A 15,856-nucleotide genomic window follows, 5' to 3' on the forward strand; every position below is an offset into this window, starting at 1 on the left:
TTGGACTTTTCAGAAAATTTTGCATGGATGATAACACATACTGGCAGATAGGACATTGGACTTTTCAGAAAATTTTGCATGGATGATAACACATACTGGCAGATAGGACATTGGACTTTTTAGAAAATTCTTGATTGAATAACATTCTTTCCATTTCAGAATACTTCAAATGACAATGAGGCTAACAATCCAAGCACTATAAAATTCAATAGTAAACAGTAATCAGTATGCAGGTAAAAAATACAAGTTATTAAAGGCAGCTAACCATGTTTAACTGTCAGGTCTTAAAACAATTCCGTATTTTAGTTTATGTGAAACTATATTTTTATTAGCTTAAACTCATAATCAGATATAGTTTTACATTTGAGTTCTTGTTTATAAATTTTCTTCATGAAAGTTATACTTTAAAAAGTAAAATCAAGATTTAGTATTACTTTCAATAGAACCAGTAGACCCGAGTGGAGAAGTAACAGATGAAGAAGATGATAGAAATGAGGATCTTGGCTCTGTGGATGACATGAAGAATGTAGTTCTACCTCTTCTGTCCCAACTTAAATTAGGTGTGGATCTTACAAAGGTAGAAAATTTTAATTCAGTCTTATATTTCTGGAAATTTTACTACCATCACAAGTTTACAAATAAAAAATTGGCATTTAGAAACTTAAAAGTTCAAGTTCCACTTTGTCTGTTTTTCTGTATATAAATACTGGTACATATTAGAATAAAAATATGCCAAATTTTAAACAATACTATACAGTTATTTGAAAACATTTATGTAAAAGTTGATTATTCTGAGTAGCTATATCATCCAACAACAACATGAAACTCACTCAATAGTGTTTAGCCCTAAACTGCTAGAATGAATCCAATTTACCAAGTTACTACCCATTCAAGTCATTCTCAATTATATAAATTTCTTGTTTTTCATGCATATTTTTATTTATTATTATAAAGTAACTAAAATGCAAAAATTAGAAACTTTTTAAGTTATATAAGGTTAGATTAGGTAAATAATAACAATAAAAATCTTCAAGAGGTGAACTTGCAAGTAGCCAGTGCTTGAGCTACACGTTTGCCAAATGATTTACAATTTGTGTGGCAGAATTATTAATTAGACATAGTTCAAAGGGCAATAAAACAATAAAAACTAAGTTGAAACAGATGTATACTATTACAAGTTTTAAGCTGTTTAAGATAAACAAATGTACCATGATATGTCATTTTCAAGTTATTCTAGAAAGAGAGAAAAAATGGTAATTTAGATCTATTTTGTATTTTTTTATGATGGTTACGAGGTCAGTCAAATTGACCCACCTTGTATAGAGTTAGGGTAGAGAAAATAACAGATAAGATATAAAGTTTTACTAAAAAAAATGTTTAAAATTTATTTAGGAACTTTTAGAGATTATGAAAATGAAAGTTGACAAATTTTGGATGAAGAAAAGTATTTTTAATCTTAACATGAATATCGAAACATGCACTCGAAGCTGTCAACACTTTGATTCCATATATTCACAGAAAATTTTTAGTGAAAATACTTCATTAAAATTCTGATTTTTTGTCCACAAAAGACCTGATGCTTACTGAAAGCTTGTGAAATTTTGTGAAGATACACAAAACATATTAAAAGTTATAGCATGGAAACTATAAAGGTCAATTTGGGGTCATGAACCTGTAGCAAAAGTGTTAGAGAAAAACTAAAACTCATTGCTGTTACAATAGGACTTTTAAAAATAAAATAATATGAGCATTTAATTTGTCTGTTATGTAACTGTTGTCATAATTGTATGTAACTTACTGCTGAGTTATGAAAATATTTTCATGAACTGATATTCCTGTTAGTTTTTTCTTTGTTTTCCCAGTCTAGATCTCTGTTTTATAGATCAGTATAAAATAAGTTACAAAGACAGACTTAAAACTAGCAGTCAGCATACAATTTGACTTTTAAGATTTCATAGCATAAAAAAACAAGAAACAATGAAATTGGTCATGGAAAATGGTGAAACATGAAGTAGTTTTTAGAAAAAGATAATGGTTATGATATTCAATTTATTGAAATATCTAAAGATGTAGTAATGTAATGATAAATGTAAACAACATGGGTAATTTTGTGAAAAATGGAAAGAAAATGTTTTTGAATATCATTAGGTTTATAGTAAAAGTCCTTCTTAATTTCAAAATGAAGATAGCCTGACAGTATGAAGAAGTATTAGTAAATATCAAGGTTCAAATAGTCTGATAATTTTGAAGTGATATTATAACTGTATGGTGCAATGACAATTAGAAATTTATTTATAAGTATCAAACAGTCTATGCTATTCATCCCAAAAAACATGTACAATGTACTTATTAAAGGCATTAATATATTCTAAACAAGGTTTTACTGTAATAAAAGTAATGTGAACTGTTGGTACCCCAAAATATTCAGAGTACTTTAAGCTTATTTACACATTTTTTTTTAAACATCTATATCCAGAATAACATTTAAAATGTTTTATAAGTATATGTTTATGCTTGTTTCATGAAAATTTAAATTACCCACATTTGTGATTGAAATAATGAAGCTTACCTTTCTTTTAAAGTGTGAAATAGTAATTTGATTTAGGAATACTGCAATTTCTCAAAAAACAATTCAATGGGCAACAAAACTGTAGCCAAATATCAACCAAATATACATATTTTCTTTATTTAGTTCAGTTATTCTGTGCTAGTGAGTACATCACACAAAGAGCTTTTTCATTCCTTGTATTTAAAGTTGAAATAATGAGTTTTGAAATAGTAAAAGGAAAATATTATTGTAATAAAAATTATTCAACAGTTATTTATTTTTAAATATTAAAAATGTGTATTATACTTCTTGTTTTCAAGAAATAACTAACTGTTTTTGTAAATTTGGATGTGTTGCATTTATGACAACCAAATTATATCATCCAGGAATTTCAGAGGATGAATAAGAAGGAAAAAGCCTTACGGTAATCAGTAAACAAGTCTGAACAAATTAATATCTTGATTTCAGTATTTGTATAAAAATATTTTTTTTATATGTAGGTAGTCTTTCCAACATTTATCCTAGAACCCAGATCTCTGCTGGAAATGTTTGCAGATTATTTGGGACATCCTGATATTTTTATCAGGTTGGTTTTTATCATTTTTTTTATATTTATTAATATTTCAGTATAGTGGTTTTTAATTATTTGACACTAAGATGTTGCTTTATGTATTTTAGAATGTGTGAATATTTTCAAATTATACATTTCTGAATCAAACTTTTGAAGCATTTAAAAAAGTTACATATATAATTCTATTGTCTTTGTAGCTTTGTAAATATTATTTTGTACAGTGTATAATATATTATTTATGAAAATACTGGTTGATTACAATGTAGAAAAAATAAAACATAAATGTTTTTTCATACTTAACTAAAAATGTGTTATGTAATTTTTGAAATCATTATACAGCTTTTAGTAGTTTTTAACATTATATAAATTGACTTTTGTTAACATATGGGTTCTTTAGAATAGCAGAAGCCCAATCTCCGGAGAAAAGGATGATAGCAGTCGTGGAATGGTTTCTGACATCTTTTCATGTGGGTTACAAGGTAATGTAGTACAATGCTCTACAATCTAAGTGGTGATAAAGTTTTCACACATTATTACTCTGTCATGTGTGATAGATATACTGCTATTCCAACCATAGAGATTCTGACTGGACAAAGTGTAGCTGCTTTTAGTGGGTACTATCTAAAAAAAAACAAAGGAAATGATATTTTAACCCTGTCATGTATGATGGAGTTTTTTTTTGCTTCTCGAGAGCAAATTGCATCACTGAATTAATAAAATTATAGAGAAGTTATTCAATCTCCTTTTTATTTTTTGACATAATACAATAATATTTCAAAACATACTTGCCTCCTATCACACTACAGCTATTACTTGACTGCCAGGGTTTCTTTCCTTTGCCCATCTAAGCATTGATATGATTTTTTCTCGCTTCCTCCAGTCTTTTATTCCCCATTTAATTGTCCTTGGTGATATCTGTCTTGTGACACTCTCCACCTGCCCTCTATCTTAGTACTGTATACAAGTACCTCCTTTAGATAATATTGTCACTTTTTCTCCACAAAGCATTCACTAACGAGTTTCTCTGTAGTATGACTGTTGGAGATACTTTGAGCATTCTTTGCATTACCTATTTAATTTTCATAAAAATAAACAAAATTGGTTGGCAAGCCAATATACGGCATGAATTCCTGGATTAATTTAATGTATCCAGCAAGGAGGCAACTCAGATCTCTCCTATCCCACCTTTGATATCTAGCGTTGCTCCCAAATTGAGGGTGGTGGTAGTCACTGTCCATGACCTTATCCGTAGTGAGATGGAGATGTACACTTGGTCTGGTGGTGTTTCTATGGGAGTCTATGAGGCTGCACTTGTGGATGATCCTAGACATTCTGGCAAGAATTTAGATTTGCTTTTTCCAGTGCTTTCCTTTACTCCATTAGATTTTGATGAGGCCAATTTGGATCAGTTGCCTCCGGGTCTTTTTCTTCAGTTGATACATCAAGTGTGTGATGTTTGTGGTTATTCTGAGAGCATGTACTTAGTTCTCCCTCCATCCCCTGATATTGTTGTTCATGCAAGAAGGTTCACTTCTCCGTGAAGGGACAGCTATGCCTTGTCCACCATGTTCGTCAGAACAACATGCTTTATTGCAATATTTATCATCCCTACACCTTTTTTTTCAGAAGTCTCTCAGCAATCGCCACATTGATTTGATGATGAGTTGTGACCATTGTTAGCATTCACCTTGGTTCGATTGTCAACTTCTGCACTTTCCCTAGTCTCTTGGCTGGTATGTTGATAGGATTTATTGAGTAGAGATGAGTTGTTGTAGAGAGTTCAACTACCTGCTGCCACCTTCGATGGGTTACGTGAGGCTCCTTTCTCCAACACTTGATTTTTGCGGGGATTCCAGAGTCTTTGGATTCAAGGGTTGATTTTGCCCATCTACATTCATCCATGTTGTCATTGGCTTCTCAAGCTGCCTTGGCTCATACAGGGTCATAGTTCCACCCCTATTTGAGTGTCCTGACCCCTGACATCAGCCCCTCGGTCCATTGATACCCAGAATAGATTCTGCTCATATCCATGAGGTTCCTCCACTCGGTCGAATTGCCGCTAATGCCAGCGATGACTACATGCTTTTGGGGTCTGTGGGGGCTTGGCTTCAAGAATTTCTGTATGTGTAGAAAACCTTTATCACAGATTCGTGGATACTACAATTACTTATGTCCAGATTAGTCGTTCAGTTTACATCACCACCACCATTATCTCCCACCCAACATGAAGTGTTTCCACCTCCTGCAGATTCTCAGAGTTTTGTTAGTCAAGGGGGCAGTGAAGAGAGTTGTTCGAGTTCTTCCTGGGTTTTATTCCCATCTGTTTGTTGTGCCCAAGAAGATGGGAGATTGGCATCTGATCATTGTTTTTTCTTGTATAAATAAATTCTAAGATCCTCCAAAGTTCACAATGGAGTCATTCCTAACTCTGTGGTGGTATTTTTTGCCAGATCTGTGGATGACCAAGTTCAATGTCACTGATGTCTATATGCATGGTCTCATAGCAGAGTCGTCCTGCCACTATCTGCATTTTTTTGCAAAAGGGTCAGATGCTGCAGTGTTCAGGGCTCTGTCCTTCGGGCTATCATTGGCTCCATGTGTGTTCTGCCAAATCATATGAACCTTTCTTCGTCACCTCCATTCCTTAGGCCTGTGCACACATCATTACTTGGATGACTGGCTACTGCTGGCAACGTCTCATCAGTTGGGGGAACGTCACACTCAGATACTGCTTTCTGAAGCGACCAAGGCAGAAATAGTTATCAGAGCTGAGAAATATCTTCTCACTCCAACACCATATATTGTCCATCTAGGTGTCTTTTTCAACACTTATCTGAATCAGACTCGGCCGATTCCCATCCGGCTACATGCTATGTAGGGCATCACTCGATTCTCTCATTCCTATGTTATGAGTGCACATGAGATCCCTTCACTGGTCTCTATTTGACCAATGGATCATGAACAGTGATCCATTAGTTTTCCCAGTCTCCTTATTCAGGATCAACATCTTCCGAGATGAGGTGCATATCTCAGCAGTCAGAATTTCCAGGGCCTATTAATGCTTTTGAGACGGGTCATGGGTGAAAGGATACATCATCCCGTTTACTGAAAGAATTAATGGAAGATGAGTCTTCCCTCCACATCAGTGTTTTAAAACTCCTTGCTGTTCAAAGGATGATGTCTCAAGGTCTTGAGTTAGTGTGGAGCAAAGTTTTCATTCCTCACTCCAACAATTCTATGGTGGTGTCTTACATTTCCAATTAAGGTGACACTCGGTCAAGGTCTTGAACCTTTTGAGCTTATATACTGGACCCACTCCCATCATATCATCCTACTAGCTTGCCATGTTTCAGGGGTGATGAATTTGGTAGCAGATTAATTGTCTTGACCCAACAGGATTCTCCCATCAGAATGGATGCTTCATCAAGGGGTTTTCCGTTAGACTTGCTCTCGGTTTGAGACACCAATGATCGATGCAGCTGCCACTCATTAGAATACTCAACTACTGGCATCTCGGGCATTGGCAGTAGATGCATTCTGTCTGGAATGGATTACACCTATATGCCTACCCACTGGTTCGTCTGCTACCCAGAGCCCTGGTAGTGATTCATTCAACCCTTGTTGCATTCTGTTGGTAGCATAGGATTAGCTGGCTCAAACTTGGTTTCCACATTTGCAGTACCTTCAGGAGTGCCTACCTCTTCCACTTCCTCTTTGGCTGTCTCTGTTGAGGCAGCCATGATCCGACATCTTCCACCTATCCATCCTGGAACTTGTGCTTCCTGCATGTAGTTTATGCAGTCCTTCACATGGCATCAGGGTTTAACTTCTAAGGTTGCTATATATCTGTCTTAGTCTCTGCATTGTCCCATGATGGACATTTATCTCTAGAAATGACACACATCTCGACAATGATATATTGTAAGGAGGTTGAACCTACTCTGTCAAGACCTGCCAACCATAGCTTGATTTTTGACCTGGCTTTTTGACAAGGGTTTTGCATCTTCAACAATTGCTCTATATAAGATGGCCTAATCAGCTACCTTTAGATACTCAGAAATGGAAATTCTATGAGTCTCCAGTGCTCTCCCGCCTCCTTAAGTCATTTTGGGTCCTTTGTCCCAAATGACTGTTTCAGTTACTTAACTGGGATACTAAGGTGGTATTACATGCTCTTTCTCAACATCCATTTCAGCTCTTAGCCTAATGTACCTTTTCTCACCTTTCTCTAAAGGTTTATTTTTTTGTTGCTGCTGACTTGCAGATGTTGCTGGTTGGAGTTGTTTTTGCTGCACGGGCACAGGACTGTTGCCCGCACTAAACTTTTTAAGAGGTGCTAGACAACTGGTTTTTATATTTTGTGTTCATTCAGTTTCCTGGGATTTATCCCTGGTTACCTTGATGGGATGGGTTGATCCATATTGCTTATTCTGGGTTCTCCATAAAGTGAGGACACTGTACCATTCTACCTACATCCTTCTTTACCTAGATGGGTCCTTCTTACCTGAGACACTGGCAGCCAGGGAAGGGGATCAGTCATTTTTACCGATTCATCTTACCAATATTTCTCACCCCTGTGACTGATCTCATCCAGATCATTTGTTATGTCCAGTGAGGGCCTTGAAGTGTTAGGTTGCCCACACTAAACTTTTTAAGAGGTGCTAGACAACTGCTTTTTATATTTTGTGTTCCTTCAGTTTCCTGGGATTTATCCCTGGTTACCTTGATGGGATGGGTTGATCCATATTACTTATTCTGGGTTCTCCATAAAGGTGAGGAGACTTCTGTGAGTTATGTCTTATCAGATTCATCACATTTCTATGACCTAAGCAGCTCGGTTAAATTGACCGGTAAAGGACATTGTGCAGGTTGGTGTGTGGACCTCCCCCAATAGTTTTATCTCACATTAATTGCATGATCTGGCAGTATCTTCACTCTAAGGGTTTTCCACTCCCCCCTCCCCCCGTAGATATATTTACCACATCCACTAGATTATACAGAGGCCCAGCATGGCTAGGTGGTTATGGTGCTTGACTTGCAATCTGAGGGTCATGGGTTTGAATCCCTGTCCCACCAAACATGCTTGCCCTGGATCCTTGGTTGAGCACAGTTTACTTCATGTCCTCCTCATAACTCTGGGGGGAAGTACAATTTACCTTTCCCAAGTGGTTGGGGAGTAAAGATGAGTGTTCATAATTCCAGACCGGGTGAGTTCTGTTTTCTCATGTTGAGTATGACATACAGGATCCCGTCATTCCAAGTTTGGAGTGTTGTTTTTCGGACTTCTTCAGGTTGAGGAAAGAGTTTGTCCACTTCGGTGTTGCTGACTTTTTCGTCCTGATTCTGGTGGCTTGGAATGCATCACTTTATAGCTACAGATTGGGATCCACTCATAGATATATATAAATATATTGTGGTCTAAATGCCCTAGCCACCAACATGGGATTTAGGGGCCATGACCCTATAATTCCATCTCCGAGCATTGGGACCTCTGCTACCTGGTTGGTGCTTGGCCAATAGTGATGATAGATCCTGTCAAATTTCACCTGCAGTGCATAATTTAGGTTCTGGGTGAAGAACATACTTATTCTGGATGTAGTGTGGTTCCCCCACTAGGGTGTTAATCTATTGGCATGCCCATGATCTATGCAGATGCATTCTGTATAGATAATGCCCTGACAGGCCCTTCCACCTTATCAGTGTGGGATTCTTGCTGTAGTGGGAGCAAAAGTATTATTGGAAGCTAACATTTTCTTAAATTGAAAATGTATTTCCAATAATACTTACCTCCCACTCTTCCTCTTCACTAAGAGTTGGTGTTAGAGACTGCAGATTGGTTCAGTCTCAAAAAAGTGTCAATATTATCTGAAGGAGGTGCTTATATACAGTACCAAGATAGAGGATGCATTGATGTAAATGGAGAGTGTCACGAGACAGATATTGCCAAGGGCAATTAAGTGGAGAATAAAAGACTGGAGCAAGGAAGAAAAACTCAGATCAAAGCTTAGATGAGCAAAGGAAAGAAACCCTAGAAGTCAAGTAATAGCTGTTGCGTGAGAGGAAGAAAATGTTAACTTCAATTGTTTCTAGTATATGGTTCTATTTAATTAAGTTTAAAGAGAAATTTAACAAAAAAATTCACCCTCTAAAATTAAACAGTAGTCTTTGGAAATTTTTAAAACGTTTTTCACCATAATAACAATAAAATACACCATCTATGATCAATAATGTAACTATTTTGAATAATTTGATCTGTAAATCAATGCTTCTGGGTGTATACAAGTTTAGTTTTAAGCATTTTAACCAATTCTTGTCTCATCTGCCTCATTCATCACAATCTGATGTAACAATTTGTATCCCACAATTGGCAAACCATAAGATGATGAACTAAGGATGTGACCAGTGCTCTTTGTCTGTTCTTTAAAGTGGTATATAGAATGTATGATTTATTCTGTTATTTGTCATGAAGCTGTTGAGAGAAATCTTGGAGAAAGAAATTGATTTGGAACAGTGTTCGAAATACATGTTTTTGAGAACTTCACCAGCAGTTAGGTGACTTTATAACATTTAAAAGCATGCTATATCATTTAAATATTTATTTTAATCAATATATTGTAGTATTAACTCAAAATAAACACTTCTGTGGAACAGAAACCAATGTACAAGTATTAGGCTTAGAACAATTTAGATTCATTGATAGCCAAATACAAGATCTTAGAAGTGAATTGGGCTTTACATTTTGAAATGAAAGAGGGTATTATTATTATTATTTTTATATTCTTTTGTATTTAATCAGCAGAACTAAAAATAATTTAGCTTATTTTTATATTTAGCTCATTATCAAAATTCACTATTTAGAAAGATTAGCTAGTAACAATTGCACAAGATAATTAAAAATTGTTAATTTAGAAAGGGGAATAGGGATCATAAAAAAAATACAGAAACAAGTTGAATTAAAATGTAATGATTAGATTTTTAAGATTACAGCTAGGGACTTTTAAAAAAAAGTAAAGAAACTAGGCTGGAAATAGTGTCTTACATTATTTTCTCAATACAAATCCCTATTTTGACTCCACTAAAATCAATAAGTACTGTAGACATGGAGTCAAAATAGGGACTTGTAGCTTGAGAAAGTCGTTTGTTTACTTTTTCTTAAGTCCCTAATTGTGGGCTTGAAAATATAATATTTGCATTTTGATTTAACTTGTTTCTGTTCTTTTTTGATGATCCATACTCCCCCTTTGTAAATTAATAATTGTTAATTATTTTGTTTCTTAAATTTTTATGTCCATTTTTGAAGAATAAATTATAAGCTACATAAGTACATATCCATTCAGTTGAATGGTACATGTTTTTCAGTAGTTTCTTGCTGCAATTTCTTTCTTTCCATCAGCCATTATTTACTGAGCCAGGTGGTTTTGTGTAAACACTCATTTAATAAATGTCAAATACAATGGAAGCCACTCACAATAAACAACATCATATATATTATTTATTTATAGCTATGTAATTCAACTTTTTAAGTAGATCATGGACATTTGCTACATTTTATATAGTATATCTGTCTAGGTTTTGGTGCAAAATACCCAACCAATTTTGCTGTAAGCTTGTAAAACAAAAATATGAATAATAATAATAAAATATGCACTCACAATTTCAGCGAAGTATGAAAATCAGTAGAATAAATCAACACTCACAAGAGTAGATAAATCAACTATGGTAATCATTTACTGTTATATAAGTCACTGAAATAGAGACAAAGTGCAACAACGAACTCAAGAAACAATGAAGAACAGCAAACTCGAGAAACAATGAATCTTCAACCCGGCAGTTTCCAGTTAATGCATTATCTATAAGTTGCACAAGTTATTTTCCAATTAATGTAAATTAGTAAAACACCAGATTTTTTCATTGGCAGGAAGTGAAGGAGTCAGAGAAATTCTTCAGGGTGAAAAAACGAATGCACTGGACTTAATTTTAAAACTACTTTTTGAAATACTCAATACTGCATTCATTACTATTGTTCCAGGTTTCAGTAAAATAATCATAGTCCTTTTTTGTGTAACAACCTGTAAAACTATAATCAGTAATAATAAAACTGGAGACACATTGTTTACTCCAATAAAACAAAGCATTTCTGGCTAGTATAAAATGGAGCATTTCTGATTAGTATAACGGTGCTTGAAGAGGTTTTATTGGTAGCAAAGAAGAACTTAGAAAATTTAAGAAGGTGAAAATCCCAACTTTGAAGAATCAAGTTAAAAATAGCCCTACAATGAAGGAGTTTGTTTAGTAGCTGTATATTAATGTTGGCACAGTATACCTAGCCATTTTTGTTGTAGGTTTCAGTTCTTGAATGGCTTCAAAGAGAAAAACTTAGCCAGTTGCAACAAAAAAACTGACAAAATCACTCCTTCTCTTTCAAGAATCAACATAAAAATAGTCCTTTGTCCCGTGCAAGAGGTTTTTTGAGTAGGTATGCCGAGGTTTAAATAAATTATTCACAGCCGTTTTTTCTGTAGGTTTGTGGAACAAGAATAATATGAAGAATAAATGGATGAATTTAGAATTTTACCTAACAATAAGAAAATCAACTTTTTTGTTGTTGTTATCAATATTATAGCAGCCTTAGCCATTGAGATAGAAGGCCCTGAGTGTTGTTTCAAGAACAAGTCTGCTTTTAGGATGGTTTTTGCCCATATGTTCTATTAGAATTTTTGTGATATTCCTTGGCAATCCCTATTATGAACCACTGTCATGGTTCGTGAGTTACTAGTATATGTACTATAATAGTTAGGCTACTTGTAATATTGCTGTTACTAATTATTTATTTCTTCTTGCTATCTTAACCCTCTGTAGCCTGAGACCCTCACTTTTTTTTTTAAAATTAAAACAAGATTAATATGAAATCACAATAAATTTATTTGGACATTTTACAAAAAAGTTCAAAAAGCAGAAAATGAAATTACATAAATTATATTCAAAGAGTAACAAATTAAAATATATAAATAAAAGAGAAGCATCAATGATGACCACAAACACTTATAACCTAGAAGTAAAACTGTAAAGTGTAAGTTTATAAGGGGTCCAGACCTCCCTTTTTGGAAAAATATTTTCTGAAAAGTAGGGAAATTTGAAGGAAAAATGGCAAAACTGACCTAGAAATACCTATCTACATCCTCTTTCTAGCTATCAGTCCTTATTTTCTAAAAAATCCTGTATTCATGTCTGCATTGTACTACTTGTATATAAAAAATAAATGGACTTGCATAATCAGCAGTTCTTTGATATGATAGTTCTAGAAGCAGGAAAATAATTTAGTATAAATTCATGCAAAATATAAAAAAGAAAAAAACGTAATATTTATTTACCTGTAATCTGGTTTCAGTGATTATAATTAGGATTTGGTGTAGTATTCAAAGCAGGGCAATGCACACAATCCAGTGTTGCAAGAAAGACAGCGGAGTTCTAAATGTGTGTACTGGCTCTACCCATGGTGTTTAGTGATGTCAAATAGTGGTATATGACAGTAGCACACAGTTAGTGGGTAAACTTGAGCTAAACATTGCAGAATTATACAGTAAAGTTTATCCCGAGACTTTCTCAGAGTGAATGAATTTTGTTCAGCTCATTCACCCCAAGAGAAAATACCACATCCATCATAAAGGATACTGGAAAAACTGTAGATATGTGTTTTGGAAGTCTTAAATGTTATACAAATACAAACTGTACAATGGACAAAAGTATATTTATTGTTACAAATAAAAATCACTTGCACTCAAACTTGTAAGAGTCTCAGTGTCATAATCTTAATCAGACTGATGTTCTCAATTCATAGACATATCTGTTTTAACATACCTGATATTTTGTATACAATAGACTTGTACTATTTATTAAAAGCTTGCCACATTTTGTGTAGTTACAATAAATTCAGAAATAGTTAATATTTCTTCAGCATTTGGTTAATTTATGGTCAAAGAATATTTTACGGAATTTATTAATCTAGAAAGAAATTATATAGTTAGAAATCTCTAATTTTTTTTAAGTATATAATTTTGTACAAAAATCCTACATTTGGGGTCATTTGTTCTATTCACGAACATCTTAAGTGAAAAATAGCTTCTGATATTTGTTAAAGACAACATACACGATGATATTCTCCATTTTCCCAAAGAGTTTTCTGAGTGTTTCATAACTCTTTTTTTTTTTTCCCCCATTTCTTGGCTATAAAACAAAATCTCTCATTTCTTTCTATAAAATATGAAAAATCTTTTCAAATTTCATGCATTTATTTTACCACTTTAGACTGTTATATTAGTTACTTGTGGAATAGTTAAGAAATTGTTGATATATTTACTTTCTGTTTAATGCCAGGAATTGAAGTGTGATGCATAAGATTTAAAAGATGTAATGAAAATATATTTAAAGTCTTTCAATAAAATTTCTCCTCCTACTATTTCTGAAACTTAACTAGTCTGTGATCTAAGTTTTACCCTTGTATATCTTTATTCCTGAACGTAACAAACAAATATTTTATATAGACATTGCTGTTATTTATTCAGCTACCATATTATCCGAGTTGAAAGTGTATCTGTATGATGAAAACACAAAAACTTGTTATGAGTAAAAGTAGAGGATGAAAATGATCTAAGACTGTGTTTCTATAACTGCAATAACCAATTATCAGTCTTTTATTGCTTTTTGAACTAATGATGTGGTGCTATCAAATGAATTTATTTTGTAAAAACTGGTAATTTTTGCTGTTTTGGGTTTCATCTTGTGTGTATGTAATATTAGGGATCTGCAGCAAAAAAGCCATACAATCCTATCATTGGAGAGACTTTTCACTGTTCCTGGAAAGTTCAAAAGAAAGACGTTTGTCAGAACTTGCCGGTTTCGTCAAATTCTAGTGGTATGCACCTTTTAGATGAAGAGTACTGCATGTTAACATATGTTGCTGAACAAGTTTCTCATCATCCACCAGGTAAATAAAGCTTGTGTGATCACTATGTTAGATTTATTTTCAAAAAAGATCACCTTTTTTTTTTCATTGAAATTTCAATTAGGTAATCATATGCATACAGTCAATCATGCATTATTGATATCTACATATTTATGTATGTGAGTGTGTGTGTACCTGGTCAAACTAGACATTTCATGCATATGCAAAGAACTTCTTTACTCTAAGATTTTTTTTATAGCAGCTACCTGTGTAACAAACATTGACTAGTGGGCTGGAGCGTGGAGCTAAATTTCCATGTTCTTGATCCACACTTTAAATCCCACTGTTTTGTCTCACAAGAGTTAGTAATGGTGGTGTTGACTAGCTGTCTAGCTTGAGTAGCTTTTTGTGAAATACATTAAACAGTGGATAAGTAAATACAAGTCCTAGAAACCAAGAGAACTGCCTTAATGAACAAAGAAAACATTGGAACTTGAACAACAATACTTCTTCTCATACATTACATTTTGCAGAAGTTTGGTTCAGCTTACAATTTGCTTTTGTTCAATAATAAACAAGTCTAAAGCAATAGATATATCAAAAAGAATACTTCTTATACTTTACATTTTGCAGAAGTTTGTTTGATATATCTATTGCTTTAGACTTGTTTATTATTGAACAAAAGCAAATTGTAAGCTGAACAAGAATACTTCTTATACTTTACATTTTGTATAAGATTTTTTGATATATGTATTGTTTTATTTTACACTTCTCTTGTTTATTATTGAACAAAGAAACATATTGTAAACTGAATAATATTTCTTTTATTCTACATTTTGGTAAAGATTGTTTGCTTTATTGTGTACAGTTTTTTTTCAATATACAGCTGTGTATCAATTGATGTTCTTTATTTGATATTTAATTTTGACAATTTTTTTATTCTAAATCCAACAGTGTCTGCCTTTTATGTAGAGTGTCCGGAGAAAAAAATCTGTATGAATGGTCATGTATGGACCAAGTCAAAGTTTTTAGGAATGTCTATTGGGGTCAATATGGTAGGAGAAGGTTGGTTTATAAAATATATATTTTTAAATTACTGTTCTGAGTAAAACATCACAAATTATTGTTTGTTAGAAATATCAGGAAGAAATTGTTGGTTGGTACTTTTTTTTTGAACAAAAGTAAACAATTCTTATATGGCTGTTATATCTAAGACTTTATGTAAAAAATATCCATAACTGAATAAGATTCTTACAAAGATAAAAATGTTTGCATGCAGAAATTGAACTGTGTTAAGACAGTATAACTAGAATAGACAAACTAAAGCAAGTAGTGAGCTACATGTCCAGTAGACCAAGCTGTCATAATATTCATAAGTAGTATTGAAAAACTGCATAATTTCTTTCATGTGAAATAAGATACAATCACACCATCTGGCTTCAGAAAAAACAGATTTACCCTCTTTTAGAAGAAACTTTAGTGATACAAGTCCTTTCTTAAATATAACTAGTTTATTCTTTCTCAATACAACTTTGCAATACACTTAATTTCCACAGTCACGCTATAACTTAAACAAACACTATAATTCACAACGAACGATTCACGTGCTTGACTCAATTGTCCGTCTCTATCTCTGTCTGCAATTCAATTCCATTATTGCCGTCACTTCTTGGCGGTCTTATATACAAGAATACCGCACATCCAGTAAACACTTGAGCATTCACGAACCCTCGAGAATATCATGACATGTTACTAGCGTCACGTGACTTCCGCTGTCATAACAATACCATAATGA

General features: G+C 33.6%; 1 protein-coding gene across 1 annotated transcript in view; it reads left to right on the top strand.

Moving 5' to 3' along the window:
• The window catches only part of LOC106469057 (oxysterol-binding protein-related protein 11-like), a 78,892-nt gene that overhangs the window by 45,027 nt on the left and 18,009 nt on the right, over positions 1-15,856 (top strand). The window contains exons 10-14 of the mRNA XM_022397458.1: positions 441-577; positions 3,049-3,134; positions 3,517-3,598; positions 13,917-14,103; positions 15,016-15,126. Of these exons, the coding sequence (XP_022253166.1) occupies positions 441-577; positions 3,049-3,134; positions 3,517-3,598; positions 13,917-14,103; positions 15,016-15,126 (603 nt within the window). The remainder of the gene's footprint in view (positions 1-440; positions 578-3,048; positions 3,135-3,516; positions 3,599-13,916; positions 14,104-15,015; positions 15,127-15,856) is intronic.

The sequence above is a fragment of the Limulus polyphemus genome, unplaced genomic scaffold (assembly GCF_000517525.1).
Source record: "Limulus polyphemus unplaced genomic scaffold, Limulus_polyphemus-2.1.2 Scaffold3278, whole genome shotgun sequence".
Classification (NCBI taxonomy): Eukaryota; Metazoa; Arthropoda; class Merostomata; order Xiphosura; family Limulidae; genus Limulus; species Limulus polyphemus.